The sequence below is a fragment of the Mesoplodon bidens genome (assembly GCF_964165515.1).
Source record: "Mesoplodon bidens genome assembly, chromosome: 16".
NCBI classification, from domain to species: domain Eukaryota; kingdom Metazoa; phylum Chordata; class Mammalia; order Artiodactyla; family Ziphiidae; genus Mesoplodon; species Mesoplodon bidens.
This window is the reverse complement of record NC_138173.1, coordinates 15,562,978-15,577,673: the sequence shown is the minus strand read 5'-3', so window position 1 is coordinate 15,577,673 and position 14,696 is coordinate 15,562,978. Positions and strand designations below refer to the sequence as shown.

At 44.3% G+C, this 14,696-nt stretch overlaps 1 protein-coding gene across 16 annotated transcripts in view; it reads left to right on the top strand.

The window, feature by feature from the left end:
- The window catches only part of NCOA2 (nuclear receptor coactivator 2), a 277,145-nt gene extending 272,277 nt beyond the window's left edge, over positions 1 to 4,868 (top strand). For all 16 annotated transcript variants that reach the window (XM_081258051.1, XM_081258053.1, XM_081258052.1 and 13 more), the window contains one exon: positions 1,021 to 4,868. In XM_081258051.1, the coding sequence (XP_081114177.1) occupies positions 1,021 to 1,032 (12 nt within the window). In that variant the 3' untranslated portion in view covers positions 1,033 to 4,868. The remainder of the gene's footprint in view (positions 1 to 1,020) is intronic.
- The last annotated feature ends 9,828 nt before the right edge of the window (positions 4,869 to 14,696 follow it).

Below are 14,696 nucleotides of genomic sequence, written 5' to 3'. Positions count from 1 at the left end.
TCTATATTTCATTTTAGTTAGGCCACCATTTGCTTATTGCCTTAAACACTTATTCGAAGAAGAGTGATATTACCGTGTTCAGCCAAGTCTTGAAACAGTAGAACAATCAGTGCTTAGAAGCCACCTGACTTGGGAGCCTGGCAGCAGGTATGCCAGAGGGACCGGGAGGGCTCTGAGCCACCTGGCACAGGTGAACGGGGCCCTCTGAAGGGGGGCTAGATACGGTCCTGAGCAGCAGGTAATTCTCTTCTAAAGCGGAAGTCCTCTCTCAGTGGAGAAAAAGGTAGGGATGATGTGGAATTTCCTATACAACAGTGGATCTTGGATCATTTTGTTAGTATTATTAGCATTCAAGTTCAAAAAGTAAAAGCATAGGGGCTTCCCTGGTGGCGCAGTGGTTGGGAGTCCGCCTGCCGATGCAGGGGACACGGGTTCGTGCCCCGGTCCGGGAGGATCCCACATGCCACGGAGCGGCTGGACCCGTGAGCCATGGCCGCTGAGCCTGCGCGTCTGGAGCCTGTGCTCCGCAATGGGAGAGGCCACAACAGTGAGAGGCCCGTGTACCACAAAAAAAAAAAAAGAAGGAACGTTTTATAGGAAGTGGGTTTGTACTGGATGATTTGAGGAGAGATGAAGAAAATAGTGACCCCTTCTGGATTGGACACAAAGAGCAGGCAGTCCGGCAGCTGGGTATCTCACAGGTACCGCAATGATCTCTGTTGCGGAGGCGGGCGTCACTGGTAAGAGAGCAGCGGTCACTGAGAAGGAGGGATGGGAAATCCGTTGCAGTCTGTGCCCTTCGGAGTAGCGTGCAGGATCTGCCAGCTGTGGGAACCACTCTCTGTGTTCAGTTAGCATCAGTGCCATCTGCATCAAAATCAAGCGTAACTCATCCGGATGCAGCCTTTGTGACTGGCATTATTTAAACCGGCCAGGTGGTCTGATGTTTTTGTGATGGGCCTTATATGATGATCTTACCAAAAATCCCACGCTATTACACCACTCTCTGTTTTCCTACAGAAATACTGCTGACACTGAAGGGAGCTGGTTGCTTCTTTCTTCAGCTGACTGGGCTCACTTGCTCAAGATGCTTACCAGTCTGGAGAGCTGCGTCTATTTGTTTCTACCCAACCGACCTGCCATCCAGTCCCGCCAGAGCAAGATGGGCAGACGGGCCTGGGCCCCGCTCCCCCGGTGGAGTCCCCTCGGCTGCTGCAGGAGGAGCTGCCTCTTGTGTTGACAGACGGTCTGCAGCTCGCGTCCGGACAGTTGTCAGTCTGTTCACTGCATTCACCTTAGTGCAACTTAGATCTCTCCTGCAAAGTAAATGTTGACAGGCAGACTTCATACCCGTGTCAGATTGAATGTATCTAAATGTATGTATTTAAGGAAAACACCCATGCTCTTGTTCTGTTCCTGTCTGGTTCCAGACACTGGTTTCTTGCTTTGTTTTCCCTGGCTAACCAGTCCAGTCCAAAAGAGTAAGATTTCTTCTGGGGGGAAGAAAAGAATTAAAAAAAATCAAACTACAGATGTTTTAAGTTAAGCCTTCATTTGGGATAAAAGCAGGGGAGACCATGGACCGCACCCTATGTACAGAGACACCCAAGAAATCGTAGTTGTATCTTTGTAGAAAGCTCTCAAGACCATGTTGGAAAGCGTTTCCAGTTACTGAATGGATGAAAAGGAGCCTGTGGGAGGGCTGTTAACAGTAACAAGTACTTCTTTTTCCTCTTTTTTTTTCTGATTCAAACCAAACTAGTTCACCCAAATCATGACTCAAGAAGAAATAGTTTTCATTTCCAGATTCACTTAGAATCCGCACCTCCTCTTGAATCGGGCCCCGCCTCGTCCCTTCCCCTCCGCCTTCCCCAGTTCTCCCCACTCTCATGTTTGTTTGTTTGTTTTTAAATAAAAGCAACAGAAACCAGGTAAGCCCTTTACTATTTCCTTACGTGTTTTGCCAGCCACTTACCAACTGCTGACTCTAAACTTTCAGGAAAAAGCATTTACTGGCAAGGAGAGGAGCCAAGTTAGGACTTGACACCCGTCAGGCTTTGGACACGTGCTTTGAAAGCATATTCATTCTCTCCCCCGGCAACACCGGTCCACCAAACAGGAGAAAACAATAGTGTGCTTACAATTGACAGCAGACATCACGACAGATTTCACCTCCACCATGTGTTTTTTATTTTGTTTTTTAGCAGTGCTGACTAAGCCGACGTTTTGTAAGGTACATAAAATCCAATTTATATGTAAACAAGCAATAATTTAAGTTGAGAACTTAAGTGTTTTAATTGTATAATTTTTGTGAGGTATACATATTGTGGAATTGACTCCAAAATGAGGTACTTCAGTATTAAAATTAGATCTCTTCATAGCAGTGTCTCCTAAAGGTGTTTTGTAAAGGCTGTCACGGCCTCGATTAGACCTAATTTGTAGACTTAAAGACTTTTTATTTTCTAAACCTTGTGATTCTGCTCATAAGTCATTTATCTAATCTATAGGATACGCAGCCACTATAGAAACCGATTCTTGATTTTTATATGTTTATATTCTTTCTTAATGAACCTTAGGAAGACTACGTGTTACTAAGCAGGCCACTTTTCTGGTTGTTTTTCTTGCCCACTCTGGTAGGGGAACAATCTTTTCTTAATTGGCATCAGTTTCAGAAAACTGTAATACCAAGAAACTGGTGACCTTTTTTGAGCAATTTCTCCCCAACCCCTAATACACATACTTTCTTACCTAATTTCAGAATGATGTCTTTTTGATGTCTAAAAAGCAAAGCGTTTTATATCTCATTAGCCAGGCTTTTTAGGAACAGAGAGATTTTTCCTTGAAATTTGATTCCTTATTTGTGGCAGGGTGAAAAATATACAAACTACCCCTATTTATACGTATATCTCTCTCTATATGTACAGATTATGGAAGTATAGAAAGAGGTATAGCCCAAAGATGAATGGTAAGTAGACAGTCTGAAAGTGTGGCTCCATACTAAAGAAATTTTTGGAAAATTTTGCATTTCGCTACTTTTTTCCACTTGAGGGGGTCTCACTACAGGGAGGTGGCCGAGGAACAGCACTTCTTGGGGGCCACCAGTTCACATGTCCCTCTTGAAAGGCTCTGCTTTTCTCAACCGAACCATTGGGTCGCCCAACTGTGACCGAAAAACACGGGCAGATGTTGGCCCTGAACTCCGTGCCCTCACTGGCACCACAAGGCTTATGTCATACAAGGTGTCACGTGACCAGTTCCAAGTTGATCTTTAGAAACGCGTGAATTAGAATGACTTTAACTTCACACAGAAGGGAAATGGAGCTTAAACTGGATTTGTTCGTTTTGAGTTTTAAGTCCCTTTTCACTAGAACACTGTCCAAAAACACCTGTGTACCTTTTCTTGTTTATTCCTCCGCCCACTGTGTTCTACTGTCAGTCCCAGTTCAGACAAATCTGCAAACCTGTGATACTGGTAATTTGGAATAATTCATGATCATTACCGTTTTGAAGGAAAAGAGATGATCGGTTCTCTTATGGCTCAGATCAGGTCGTGGATTTCACATCTAATTAAGAGAAGAAAAGTCAGTGAAGGAACCCTCTGATCACATTGATCATGACAGAAGCAAAAGCCAAATCAGTCCCTCCACGATCAGTATTTCTCATGCTGTATACAATAAACTTGTTAGACTGAGTACCTGGTTTTCGTTTAATAGAACAAATAATCAGTGTTTTACTTATATTACTAAATGTGAAAAACACATAATGTGAAAAGTATACATACATTAACTTGGTTGTGAAACTCATCGACGTGTTCATGTGATGTGGTAAGTTGAAAAAGTGAAGTGAGCTGTTTTCCTGCAATGAATTCGTTGAACTCGAAGATGAAAATGCCCCCTCCCACGTGTATCTCTTACGGCCCGTAACAATTGAAAGCAATGTTTTTGCAGTTTATATAATGCAGTTTTTAATGTGTTTAAAAACGGAGTTCCTATGGGCTTAACACATGAAATGGGTGGCACAGATCCCCTTGCAGAACCCAAAGATACACAATCAATTTTGAAATGCAACTTAAGCCATTAATTGTTGGTGTGAATTTAAAATTTTCTAGTATTTGTATGGTAGTATGCTGCCTAAGAGCAAAGCATTCTCTGCACAAAAGAAAATTACTGTAGTGGCTTCGATTTTAATTAGAATTTTCTCCCTGGTGTTTCTTTATAGACTAAAACGAAATCTTTTAAGTTTCTTACTACAGGTAAAAGCTATGTGCAAGAACCTCAAAATGCTAAAATCTAGCATAATGCCTTAGATCTGTTTTTAAGTCTTGTATATTCCTACATAGCTGTCCGATGTATTATATTTGTATAGTGAACTGTGTACAATTTTTTGAATAGGTGGATCATCACTTAACCTTTATGTTGTCGAATGGTGATGATGATACATTTCTTCAAACATTTAACTGTCTTTTTTTTTTCTTATGCCATTTGTGGGTTTTATTTGTACAGTTCCTCATGAACTTGCATCTGAGATGTGTGTATATGAAAAGATTATACAATGGTAAAATTAAGCAATATATTAACTATGGTTCTTCAGGAGAAAGCTTACAGTGTTGCAGGTTGTGATTTATTTTCAAAATGGAGTTGACTCCAAACATCACTTTGTTCACCTGCATTGATGTTTGTATTTCTAGTGTGAGCAGTTTATGCAAAAGGTAGATATATTCAGAGAAATTTTAAATACATTTATGCAAGTTAATATTGCTTTGCTGATGCTATTTGCTTATTTGATGTTAAATAATGCTATTGTAAATAAAGAATTCTGTTGTTATTGCATCATTTAATAAATTTTAATGCCTTCGGGTTTTACATGGCTTTGGAGATTTTCATGTGTTTATATTGTATCTTCATTCATAATTGCAGTTAAATATAAAATTACCTGATGTGTAATTTAATAATTTCCAACGTTTATACAGTAGTTGACACTGTTCCCAGCCTGTTAACATTTATCATCTCAATGACCCATTTTCTAGATTTTCAGTTTGAAGCCAAGAGGGGTTTGTCCTGCTTAAGGTTATCTGACAAACTCCATGGCAAACACAGGCCAGATCTAAGTGAGCCCTAAATGATGCCACCACTGCTCATCCCCACTTCTCCAAAAACATGTACGAGACTAATGTGGACTCCTGACTGGCTTATTAAGGTTATACTTTTTGCATTAGAATAATCATGATGGTTTTAATAGATTGGTTTGTTAATAGTTGATGAGCAATGCAAGTATAATACTTAAAACCCAGGTCATAAACTACATGAAATATTACAGTAAATACAATACTATACAATTTTTAAAGTATACCAGAAACAAAATGAGTGATTAGAAAAACCTGTGCTACTAACTATATTAGCAAAGTAAAAGAATAAAAAAACATGATTAACTTAATAGATGCTGTTTGATAAATTTGCATAGGATAAATTTCAGCCCACATTCTTGAGAAAACCTCAAGGAAAAGTAAAACCTCTAGGCAGAGTAAACGTCCCAAAGTTATTTGAAGTTATTGGATACAATCCCACTGTGATACATCTTACTTCATGGTGAAATATTAAAAGAATTAAAATCAGAACAAACTAAGGAGGCCCACTACCCGTGCTAAGAATTTAGGCATCGCTAGTGGAATAGAAGGGGTAAAACATTTTTAGCCAATTTGACCACCTATGGGGAAAGCCCAGATGAATCTACCACCCAGCTCTTGGAATGAGTCAAGAAGCTCAGATGGCTGGAACATACAAAAAGCAGTAACTTCCATTCACACTAATACCCAATTTTTTTTAAATCCCCATTTACAATAACCAATAAACAATGATTATAAAGTAAGATTATACCTAACATGAAGTGTGAAAGACGTTTGTGAAGAAACTGCAGTTTTACGAAAAGATATAAAAGACCTGGAAAAGGGGAGGCATGCCATGAACCTAGAAAAGGAAAGCCCAGTATTATACATCAATTCCTGCCCCCGCATTATTACAATTCCAGTGCAAATCCAAAAAGTAGGATGCATTTGGAAGATAAGATGTACAATAATGGAAATGTTATAGAAGAAAAAAGACTTCTACAAACATTTTATAACATACTGGTGAGTACTATAGTGTACTTACATAGAAATGGCTAAATACATCAGAAGAACAGTATAGAGCCCAGAGACAGGTCGCTGTATGTAGGTAAATGTATGATAGAGATGCCATTTCTTATCAGTAGGAGTCTCTGTTCTAAAAAAAAAAACAAAAAAATGGTGTTGAGACAGTCAGCCACATTTGGAGAAAACAAGTTAACTCCCTCACAATATTAACAAATTTCACATAGATCAAGGGTGTAAACATAATGAAATATAAAATTAGAAGAATACATGTGTACATTGTTGGAAAAGTGAAGTCATTCTTTAAAAGACAAAAAAATTATTAAGAATAAACTTATAAAAATGTCATATTCTGGGCTTCCCTGGTGGCGCAGTGGTTGAGGGTCCGCCTGCCGATGCAGGGGACACGGGTTCGTGCCCCAGTCCGGGAGGATCCCGCATGCCGCGGAGCGGCTGGGCCCGTGAGCCAGGGCCGCTGAGCCTGTGCGTCCGGAGCCTGTGCTCCGTAACGGGAGAGGCCACAACAGTGAGAGGCCCGCATACCGAAAAAACAAAAAAAAGATTTGGGGGTGAGAGGATGCCTACAAAGACCGTGGAGAAGGCTGGTCACTGCCAAGTTGGATTGCTGTCCTGCACAGGGATAATGAGGCTGATGAGGGCCGTTTAGGGGCAATTAACACTAAATAAGACTACAGAGCCTCTGTGGCGGCACCCAGAGAACCTCTCCTGCAGTGGAAGAGCAGACACAGCTGAGGGGCAGGCTACAGAGCTTATTATTGGAGTTTTCAAATGCTCAATTAAGGCAGGTTTGTTATGCAAAAGGCAAGGCCCTGGTAGGGAAACCTGGGACCCTGAATTGTGGGTAGAGACATCTAGATGGTTGCTGCTGATTCTGAAGCCCCCAAATCTCTGGGCTTGCAAAGGGGACCCACTCTTCCCTACTAAGAGCTATCGACTTAACATCTATAATCAAGACAGGAAAGAATGGAGAGCAGTAGCCTGAATGCAGTCTCCGCCATAAGAAGTCATGGTCCCTCAGATGGCTTCACAGGCGAATTCTATCAAACATTCAGAGAAGAGCTAACACCTATCCTTCTCAAACTCTTCCAAAATATAGCAGAGGGAGGAACACTCCCAAACTCATTCTACAAGGCCACCATCACCTTGATACCAAAACCAGACAAGGATGTCACAAAGAAAGAAAACTACAGGCCAATATCACTGATGAACATAGATGCAAAAATCCTCAACAAAATACTAGCAAACAGAATCCAACAGCACATTAAAAGGATCATACACCATGATCAAGTGGGGTTTATTCCAGGAATGCAAGGATTCTTCAATATACACAAATCAATCAACGTGATACACCATATTAACAAATTGAAGGAGAAAAACCATATGATCATCTCAATAGATGCAGAGAAAGCTTTTGACAAAATTCAACACCCATTTATGATAAAACCCTGCAGAAAGTAGGCATAGAGGGAACTTTCCTCAACATAATAAAGGCCATATATGACAAACCCACAGCCAACATTGTCCTCAATGGTGAAAAACTGAAACCATTTCCACTAAGATCAGGAACAAGACAAGGCTGCCCACTCTCACCACTCTTATTCAACATAGTTTTGGAAGTTTTAGCCACAGCAATCAGAGAAGAAAAGGAAATAAAAGGAATCTAAATCGGAAAAGAAGAAGTAAATCTGTCTCTGTTTGCAGATGACATGATACTATACATAAAGAATCCTAAACATGCTACCAGAAAACTACTAGAGCTAATCAATGAATTTGGTAAAGTAGCAGGATACAAAATTAATGCACAGATATCTCTGGCATTCCTGTATACTAATGATGAAAAATCTGAAAGTGAAATCAAGAAAACACTCCCATTTACCATTGCAACAAAAAGAATAAAATATCTAGGAATAAACCTACCTAAGGAGACAAAAGACCTGTATGCAGAAAATTATAAGACACTGATGAAAGAAATTAAAGATGATACAAATAGATGGAGAGATATACCATGTTCCTAGACTGAAAGAATCAATATTGTGAAAATGACTCTACTACCCAAAGCAATCTACAGATTCAATGCAATCCCTATCAAACTACCACTGGCATTTTTCACAGAACTACAACAAAAAATTTCACAATTTGTATGGAAACACAAAAGACCCCAAATAGCCAAAGCAATCTTGAGAATAAAAAACAGAGCTGGAGGAATCAGGCTCCCTGATTTCGGACTATACTACAAAGCTACAGTAATCAAGACAGTATGGTACTGGCACAAAAACAGAAAGATAGATCAATGGAACAGGATAGAAAGCCCAGAGATAAACCCACGCACATATGGTCACCTTATCTTTGATAAAGGAGGCAGGAACGTACAGTGGACAAAGGACAGCCTCTTCAATAAGTGGTGCTGGGAAAACTGGACAGGTACATGTAAAAGTATGAGATTAGATCACTCCCTAACACCATACACAAAAATAAGCTCAAAATGGATTAAAGACCTAAATGTAAGGCCAGAAACTGTCAAACTCTTAGAGGAAAATGCAGAACACTGTATGACATAAATCCCAGCAAGATCCTTTTGGACCCACCTCCTAGAGAAATGGAAATAAAAACAAAAATAAACAGATGGGACCTAATGAAACTTCAAAGCTTTTGCACAGCAAAGGAAACCATAAACAAGACCAAAAGACATCCCTCAGAATGGGAGAAAATATTTACAAATGAAGCAACTGACAAAGGATTAATCTCCAAAATTTATAAGCAGCTCATGCAGCTCAATAAAAAAAAAAAATAAACAACCCAATCCAAAAATGGGCAGAAGACCTAAATAAACATTTCTCCAAAGAAGATATACAGATTGCCAACAAACACATGAAAGGATGCTCAACATCACTAATCATTAGAGAAATGCAAATCAAAACTACAATGAGATATCATCTCACACCGGTCAGAATGGCCATCATCAAGAAATCTAGAAACAATCAATGCTGGAGAGGGTGTGGAGAAAAGGGAACACTCTTGCACTGCTGGTGGGAATGTGAATTGGTACAGCCACTATGGAGAACGGTATGGAGGTTCCTTAAAAAACTACAAATAGAACTACCATATGACCCAGCAATCCCACTCCTGGGCATATACCCTAAGAAAACCATAATTCAAAAAGACTCATGTACAAAAATGTTCATTGCAGCTCTATTTACAATAGCCCAGAGGTGGAAACAAACTAAGTGTCCATCATCGGATGAACGGATAAAGAAGATGTGGCACATATATACAATGGAATATTACTCAGCCATAAAAAGAAACGAAATTGAGCTATTTGTAATGAGGTGGATAGACCTAGAGTCTGTCATACAGAGTGAAGTAAGTCAGAAAGAGAAAGACAAATACCGTATGCTAACACATATATATGGAATTTAAGGGGAAAAAAATGTCATGAAGAACCTAGGGGTAAAACAGGAATAAAGACACAGACCTACTTGAGAATGGACTTGAGGATATGGGGAGGGGGAAGGGTAAGCTGTGACAAAGTGAGAGAAAGGCATGGACATATACACACTACCAAATATAAGGTAGATAGCTACTGGGAAGCAGCCGCATAGCACAGGGAGTTCAGCTCGGTGCTTTGTGACCGCCTGGAGGGGTGGGATAGGGAGGGTGGGAGGGAGGGAGACGCAAGAGGGAAGGGATATGGGAACAGATGTATATGTATAACTGATTCACTTTGTTATAAAGCAGAAACTAATAAAAAAAAAAAAGAAGAAGAAGTCATGGTCCCTTGTTCAGTTCTCAGACCTGAGGCAATTTTCAAATCTAAAACCCACTGACTGAACAGATGGCCAGGTTGTTAGGAATAAGAACCCCGCCACACCACGGCCAGGATCTTTAACAGGATGATTCCCCAGGCTTCCCCCAAGGGAGCTACAGTCATTAACTCGGGTGACTCTACACTGGGGAAAGGGGAAGAAGCAGACACTTGGAGGACTATGGGCACAGGATGAGGTGACACTGACGTGCGAGAACAAGCATCATCCTGAACCTCTGTCCACGGGAGGGTCCAAGAGACCAGGTGGTCAATGGAGTCCTGGCTGAAGTCTCACTCACAGTGGACCCACTGGTTCCATAGACCTCCCAGGGGGCATTTCCCCCCAGTTCCCCAAGTGTACAAGACAAATTTACATACTTGGCAGTTGGAATAACCCCCGTATTGGGCTTCTAGACTATAGAAAAAGCACAATGGAAACTTCAAAACCGACGTCCAGTCAAGGCAGTAAATCAAAAACTATATTGATTTGGGGTGAGGAGGGATGGTACCGATGAGCACCACCATCAAAGACCTAAAGGATGTTGGGCTTCCCTGGTGGCGCAGTGGTTGAGAGTCCGCCTGCCGATGCAGGGGACGCGGGTTCGTGCCCCGGTCCGGGAGGATCCCACATGCCGCGGGGCGGCTGGGCCCGTGAGCCATGGCCGCTGGGGCTGCGCGTCCGGAGCCTGTGCTCCACGACGGGAGAGGCCACAACAGTGAGGGGCCCGCATACAGCAAAAAAAAAAAAAAAAGGTAAAGGATGTGGGATTATAGTCCCTGTAATTCACCAGCGTGGCCCCTGGTGATGCAGCCTGGAGAACAACCATACACTACCCTAGATTTAACCGACTTAACTTCCTGCTCACAGTTCCTGTGCTGGATGTGGTACTGTTGCTGCAGATGAATAGGGCACCAGGTACACGGCCAATGAATGTGGCAAGCGCATTCTCTTTTATAGTTTGTAAGGCTTTTTTGTGTGTCTCAGAATTACTTTTTCTTACATTGTGGCTGCATCACGTGGTTTGTGGGATCTCAGTTCCCTGACCAGGAATCAAACCCAGGCCACGGCAGTGAAAGCACCAAGTCCTAACCACTGGACCACCGGGGAGCTCCCTCAGAAGGTTTGACTGAACGGCAGACAATGTGTGTAAGTCTGGGTAAACAGCCCAGGCTTCTCCAGCTATCAGAAAGAGCATTCCTATGCAACTTTGGTAATCTGAAATGGCACAGTGAAGAAGCAATTACCGGGCTTCCCTGGTGGCACAGTGGTTGAGAGTCCGCCTGCCGACGCAGGGGACACAGGTTCATGCCCCAGTCCGGGAAGATTCCACATGCCGTGGAGCGGCTGGGCCCATGAGCCATGGCAACTGAGCCTGCGCGTCCGGAGCCTGTGCTCCGCAACGGGAGAGGCCACAACAGTGAGAAACCCACGTACCGCAAAAAAAAAAAAAAAAAAAAAGAAGCAATTACCTTAGGACATGTTGGGGTACACTCCGCAGGCCTCCAAGGCCTGCACTTGCCCAGCTTCAAGACCAAAGAAAGCCTGGAGTCAGCAGCAGAGACATCAGTACTTTAATGGGTGGGGGAGCTTACACGTCTGAAGCAAGGTCCTGGAGCAACACCCACCGTGTGCAGCTGCCAGCGGATAGGACATGGCGGCAGTCTTTGCTCTGGGGGTGTGGCGGAGGGGGGAGATTACCAGTTACAGGGGAATCGACGACAGGTGGGCTAATTATTACAAGGGAAACCAGTAGAGGGGCACACCCCCCATTTTTTTAATAAATTTTCTTTACTTATTAGTATTTATATTTGGCTGCATTGGGTCTTCACTGCTGCGCGCAGGCTTTCTCTACTTGCCGAGAGCGGGGGCTACTCTTCGTTGCGGTGCGCGACCTTCTCGTTGCAGTGGCTTCTCTTGTTGTGGAGCAAGGATTCTAGGCGCACGGGCTTCAGTACTTGGGCTCGCGGGTTCAGTAGTTCTGGCACACGGGCTTCAGTAGTTGTGGATCGCGGGACCTAGAGTGCAGGCTCAGTAGTTGCGGCCCACAGGCTTAGTTGCTCTGCAGCATGTGGGATCTTCCCGGACCAGGGCTCAAACCCATGTCTCCTGCATTGGCAGGCAGATTCTTAAACACTGTGCCACCAGGGAAGCCCCTCACCGCCCCTTTGATAAGAACAATCACCAGCTGGGGCCTGGGACAAGTAGTAGGAAGGTCACTCCTATGAGCAGGTGCAGGTGAAGCAGGCACTGGTCAGGCAGGGGATGGACAGAGAGCAGGAGAACAGCCATCCTGAGTGGCCTGGCCACACACTCCACCCCTACGTGCCCTGCACGGCCCTTACGATCTTGGTCCACCCCTCTTCTGCGATATCCCTGGAGTCAGGTACGTAGGGCACTGCAACCAGATACCACAAACACAATACAGACAGCAGCAGCCAAGGAGTGTCAAGGGTATGATACCCAGTATGCTCAGAACAGTCATTTGCCAGGATGTGGGCTAATTTTGGAGCCAAGCGCTTACTGGGTCAAAGCAAAGGGAGTCAACAGCAGCAGTGCCCTGTCTGGTCATAAGGAAGGCAAGGCCATCCCTGGTTTTCATAAAACCAGAGCCACCTCCTTGGGGAGGAGAAGGCCCAGCTTTAAAAGAAACATTCTGGTGGCCTAGCCAGGAGTCAGCAGCCACAGTACAGATCTATCACCCCATGTTATGTTGAGTGCCATTAGGGGTGGACACGTTAGGTCGTTGCAAACAAAAACAGTTAATCCCACTGGTCAGACTTGTGTGTCCAGAAGCCAGGCGATTCCATTCCACACAGCATAGCCCATGTGGGCTCATGGGCAGCCAGTCGTATAGTTAACATTTACCAATGGGGGTCCTTCTAACGTACTGGCATGTGGGACAGGAAGGTGGTGAGTCTTTCTCCCCCATGGTCCGTAGTCCCTGCATAGTCACAGTAGCTGGGTCCATTTTTCATGCAAGTCCAGAGGAGGATGACAGGAGCATCTCAATGCAGACCCAGCAATTAGACTAATCTTGCAGTGAGGCCAGCGTTGCTGCTCAGTCCTCAAATGGATTTCTTCCCTCAGACTAGGAACAAGATGTAAGACATCTAACAGGCCCGGCACAGGGGAGATCATGACAATTAAGCAAAATACAAGCAGTGAGCACATTCTGACATGACACCACACCCTCCTGTGGATTTTATCCTGGTCTGCAATACAGTTCAGAAAACTCAACTTTTCAATGATGTAAGAAAGTGTCTAAAATTTATTTATTTATTTATTTTTGGCTGTCTTGGGTCTTCGTTGCTGCACGCGGGCTTTCTCTAGTTGCGGTGAGCCGGGGCTACACTTCCTTGCGGTGTGCGGGCTTCTCATTGCGGTGGCTTCTCTTGTTGCAGAGCACGGGCTCTAGGCGGGGCTTCAGTAGATGCAGCATGTGGGCTCAGTAGTTCTGGCGCACAAGCTTAGCTGCTCCGCGGCATGTGGGATCTTCCCGGACCGGGGCACGAACCCGTGTCCCCTGCATCCGCAGGCAGACTCTCAACCACTATGCCACCAGGGAAGCCCACGGAGAGACTACTTTATATAGACATTCCCAAAACCATTATTTCCATAGAGTACCTAAAAGCTCTTTTTTCTCCTTTACTCTTAAAGACCGCATAAAATTAAAGTTCCAGAGAAGTCTGGTAGATCATTTACATCTCAAAGGCACAAGGGAAATACCAATTCCTCCTAGAGAGCTAGCTTAACCAATGACAAAAGGCTCACTTTGATACAACAGTACAGCAAATAGAAGCCATTGTTCTCCAGATCTCTGGGCAGCCCCCATTCAGCAAGGACAGCCCCCCTGGGATTTCCCATTGACTTTCAGGATCACCCCAGCGACTCTGGGACCCTACCTGTTGGTGGACAGCCCTGCAAGTCTCCATTCCTGGCCTGTATTTCCCAACATCTCGGCACCGACGGGAGTTTCCTTGGTCTCCTTGTCAATTGCTGGGCTGCACCCCGCAGGCCTGCAAGGCCTGTGCTTGCCCAGCTTCAAGACCAAAGAAAGAGCCCGGAGTCAGCAACACAGACATCCATGGTTTAATGGATGGTGGGGAGCTTACATGTCTGAAGCAAGGTCCCTGAGAGACACCGCACCGCGTGAGGCCGACCGGGCAGGACATGGCGGCCGTCTTCAGTCTCCGCTCCTGGCAGGGAAGGGGAGGTTACCAGTTATAGGGGAATCGATGTCAGGTCATTAGTTACCAGGGAAACCAGTAGAGGGGCCCGCCCCTCACCACCCCTTTGATAAGAATGATCACCAGCTGGGGCCTGGGGCAAGTAGTAGGAAGGTCAGTCCTGTGAGCAGGTGCAGGTGAGGCAGGCACTGGTCGGGGAGGGGATGGACAGAGAGCAGGAGAACAGCCATCCTGAGTGGCCTGGCCACACACTCCACCCCTACGTGCCCTGCACGGCCCTTACGATCTTGGTCCACCCCTCTTCTGCGATATCCCTGGAGTCAGGTACATATAGGGCAGTGCAACCAGATACCACAAACACAATACAGACAGCAGCAGCCAAGGAGTGTCAAGGGTACAATACCCAGCATGCTCACAACACTCATTTGCCAGGATGTGGGCTAATTTTGGAGCCAAGCGCTTACTGGGTCAAAGCAAAGGGAGTCAACAGCAGCAGTGCCCTGTCTGGTCATAAGGAAGGCAAGGCCATCCCTGGTTTTCATAAAACCAGAGCCACCTCCT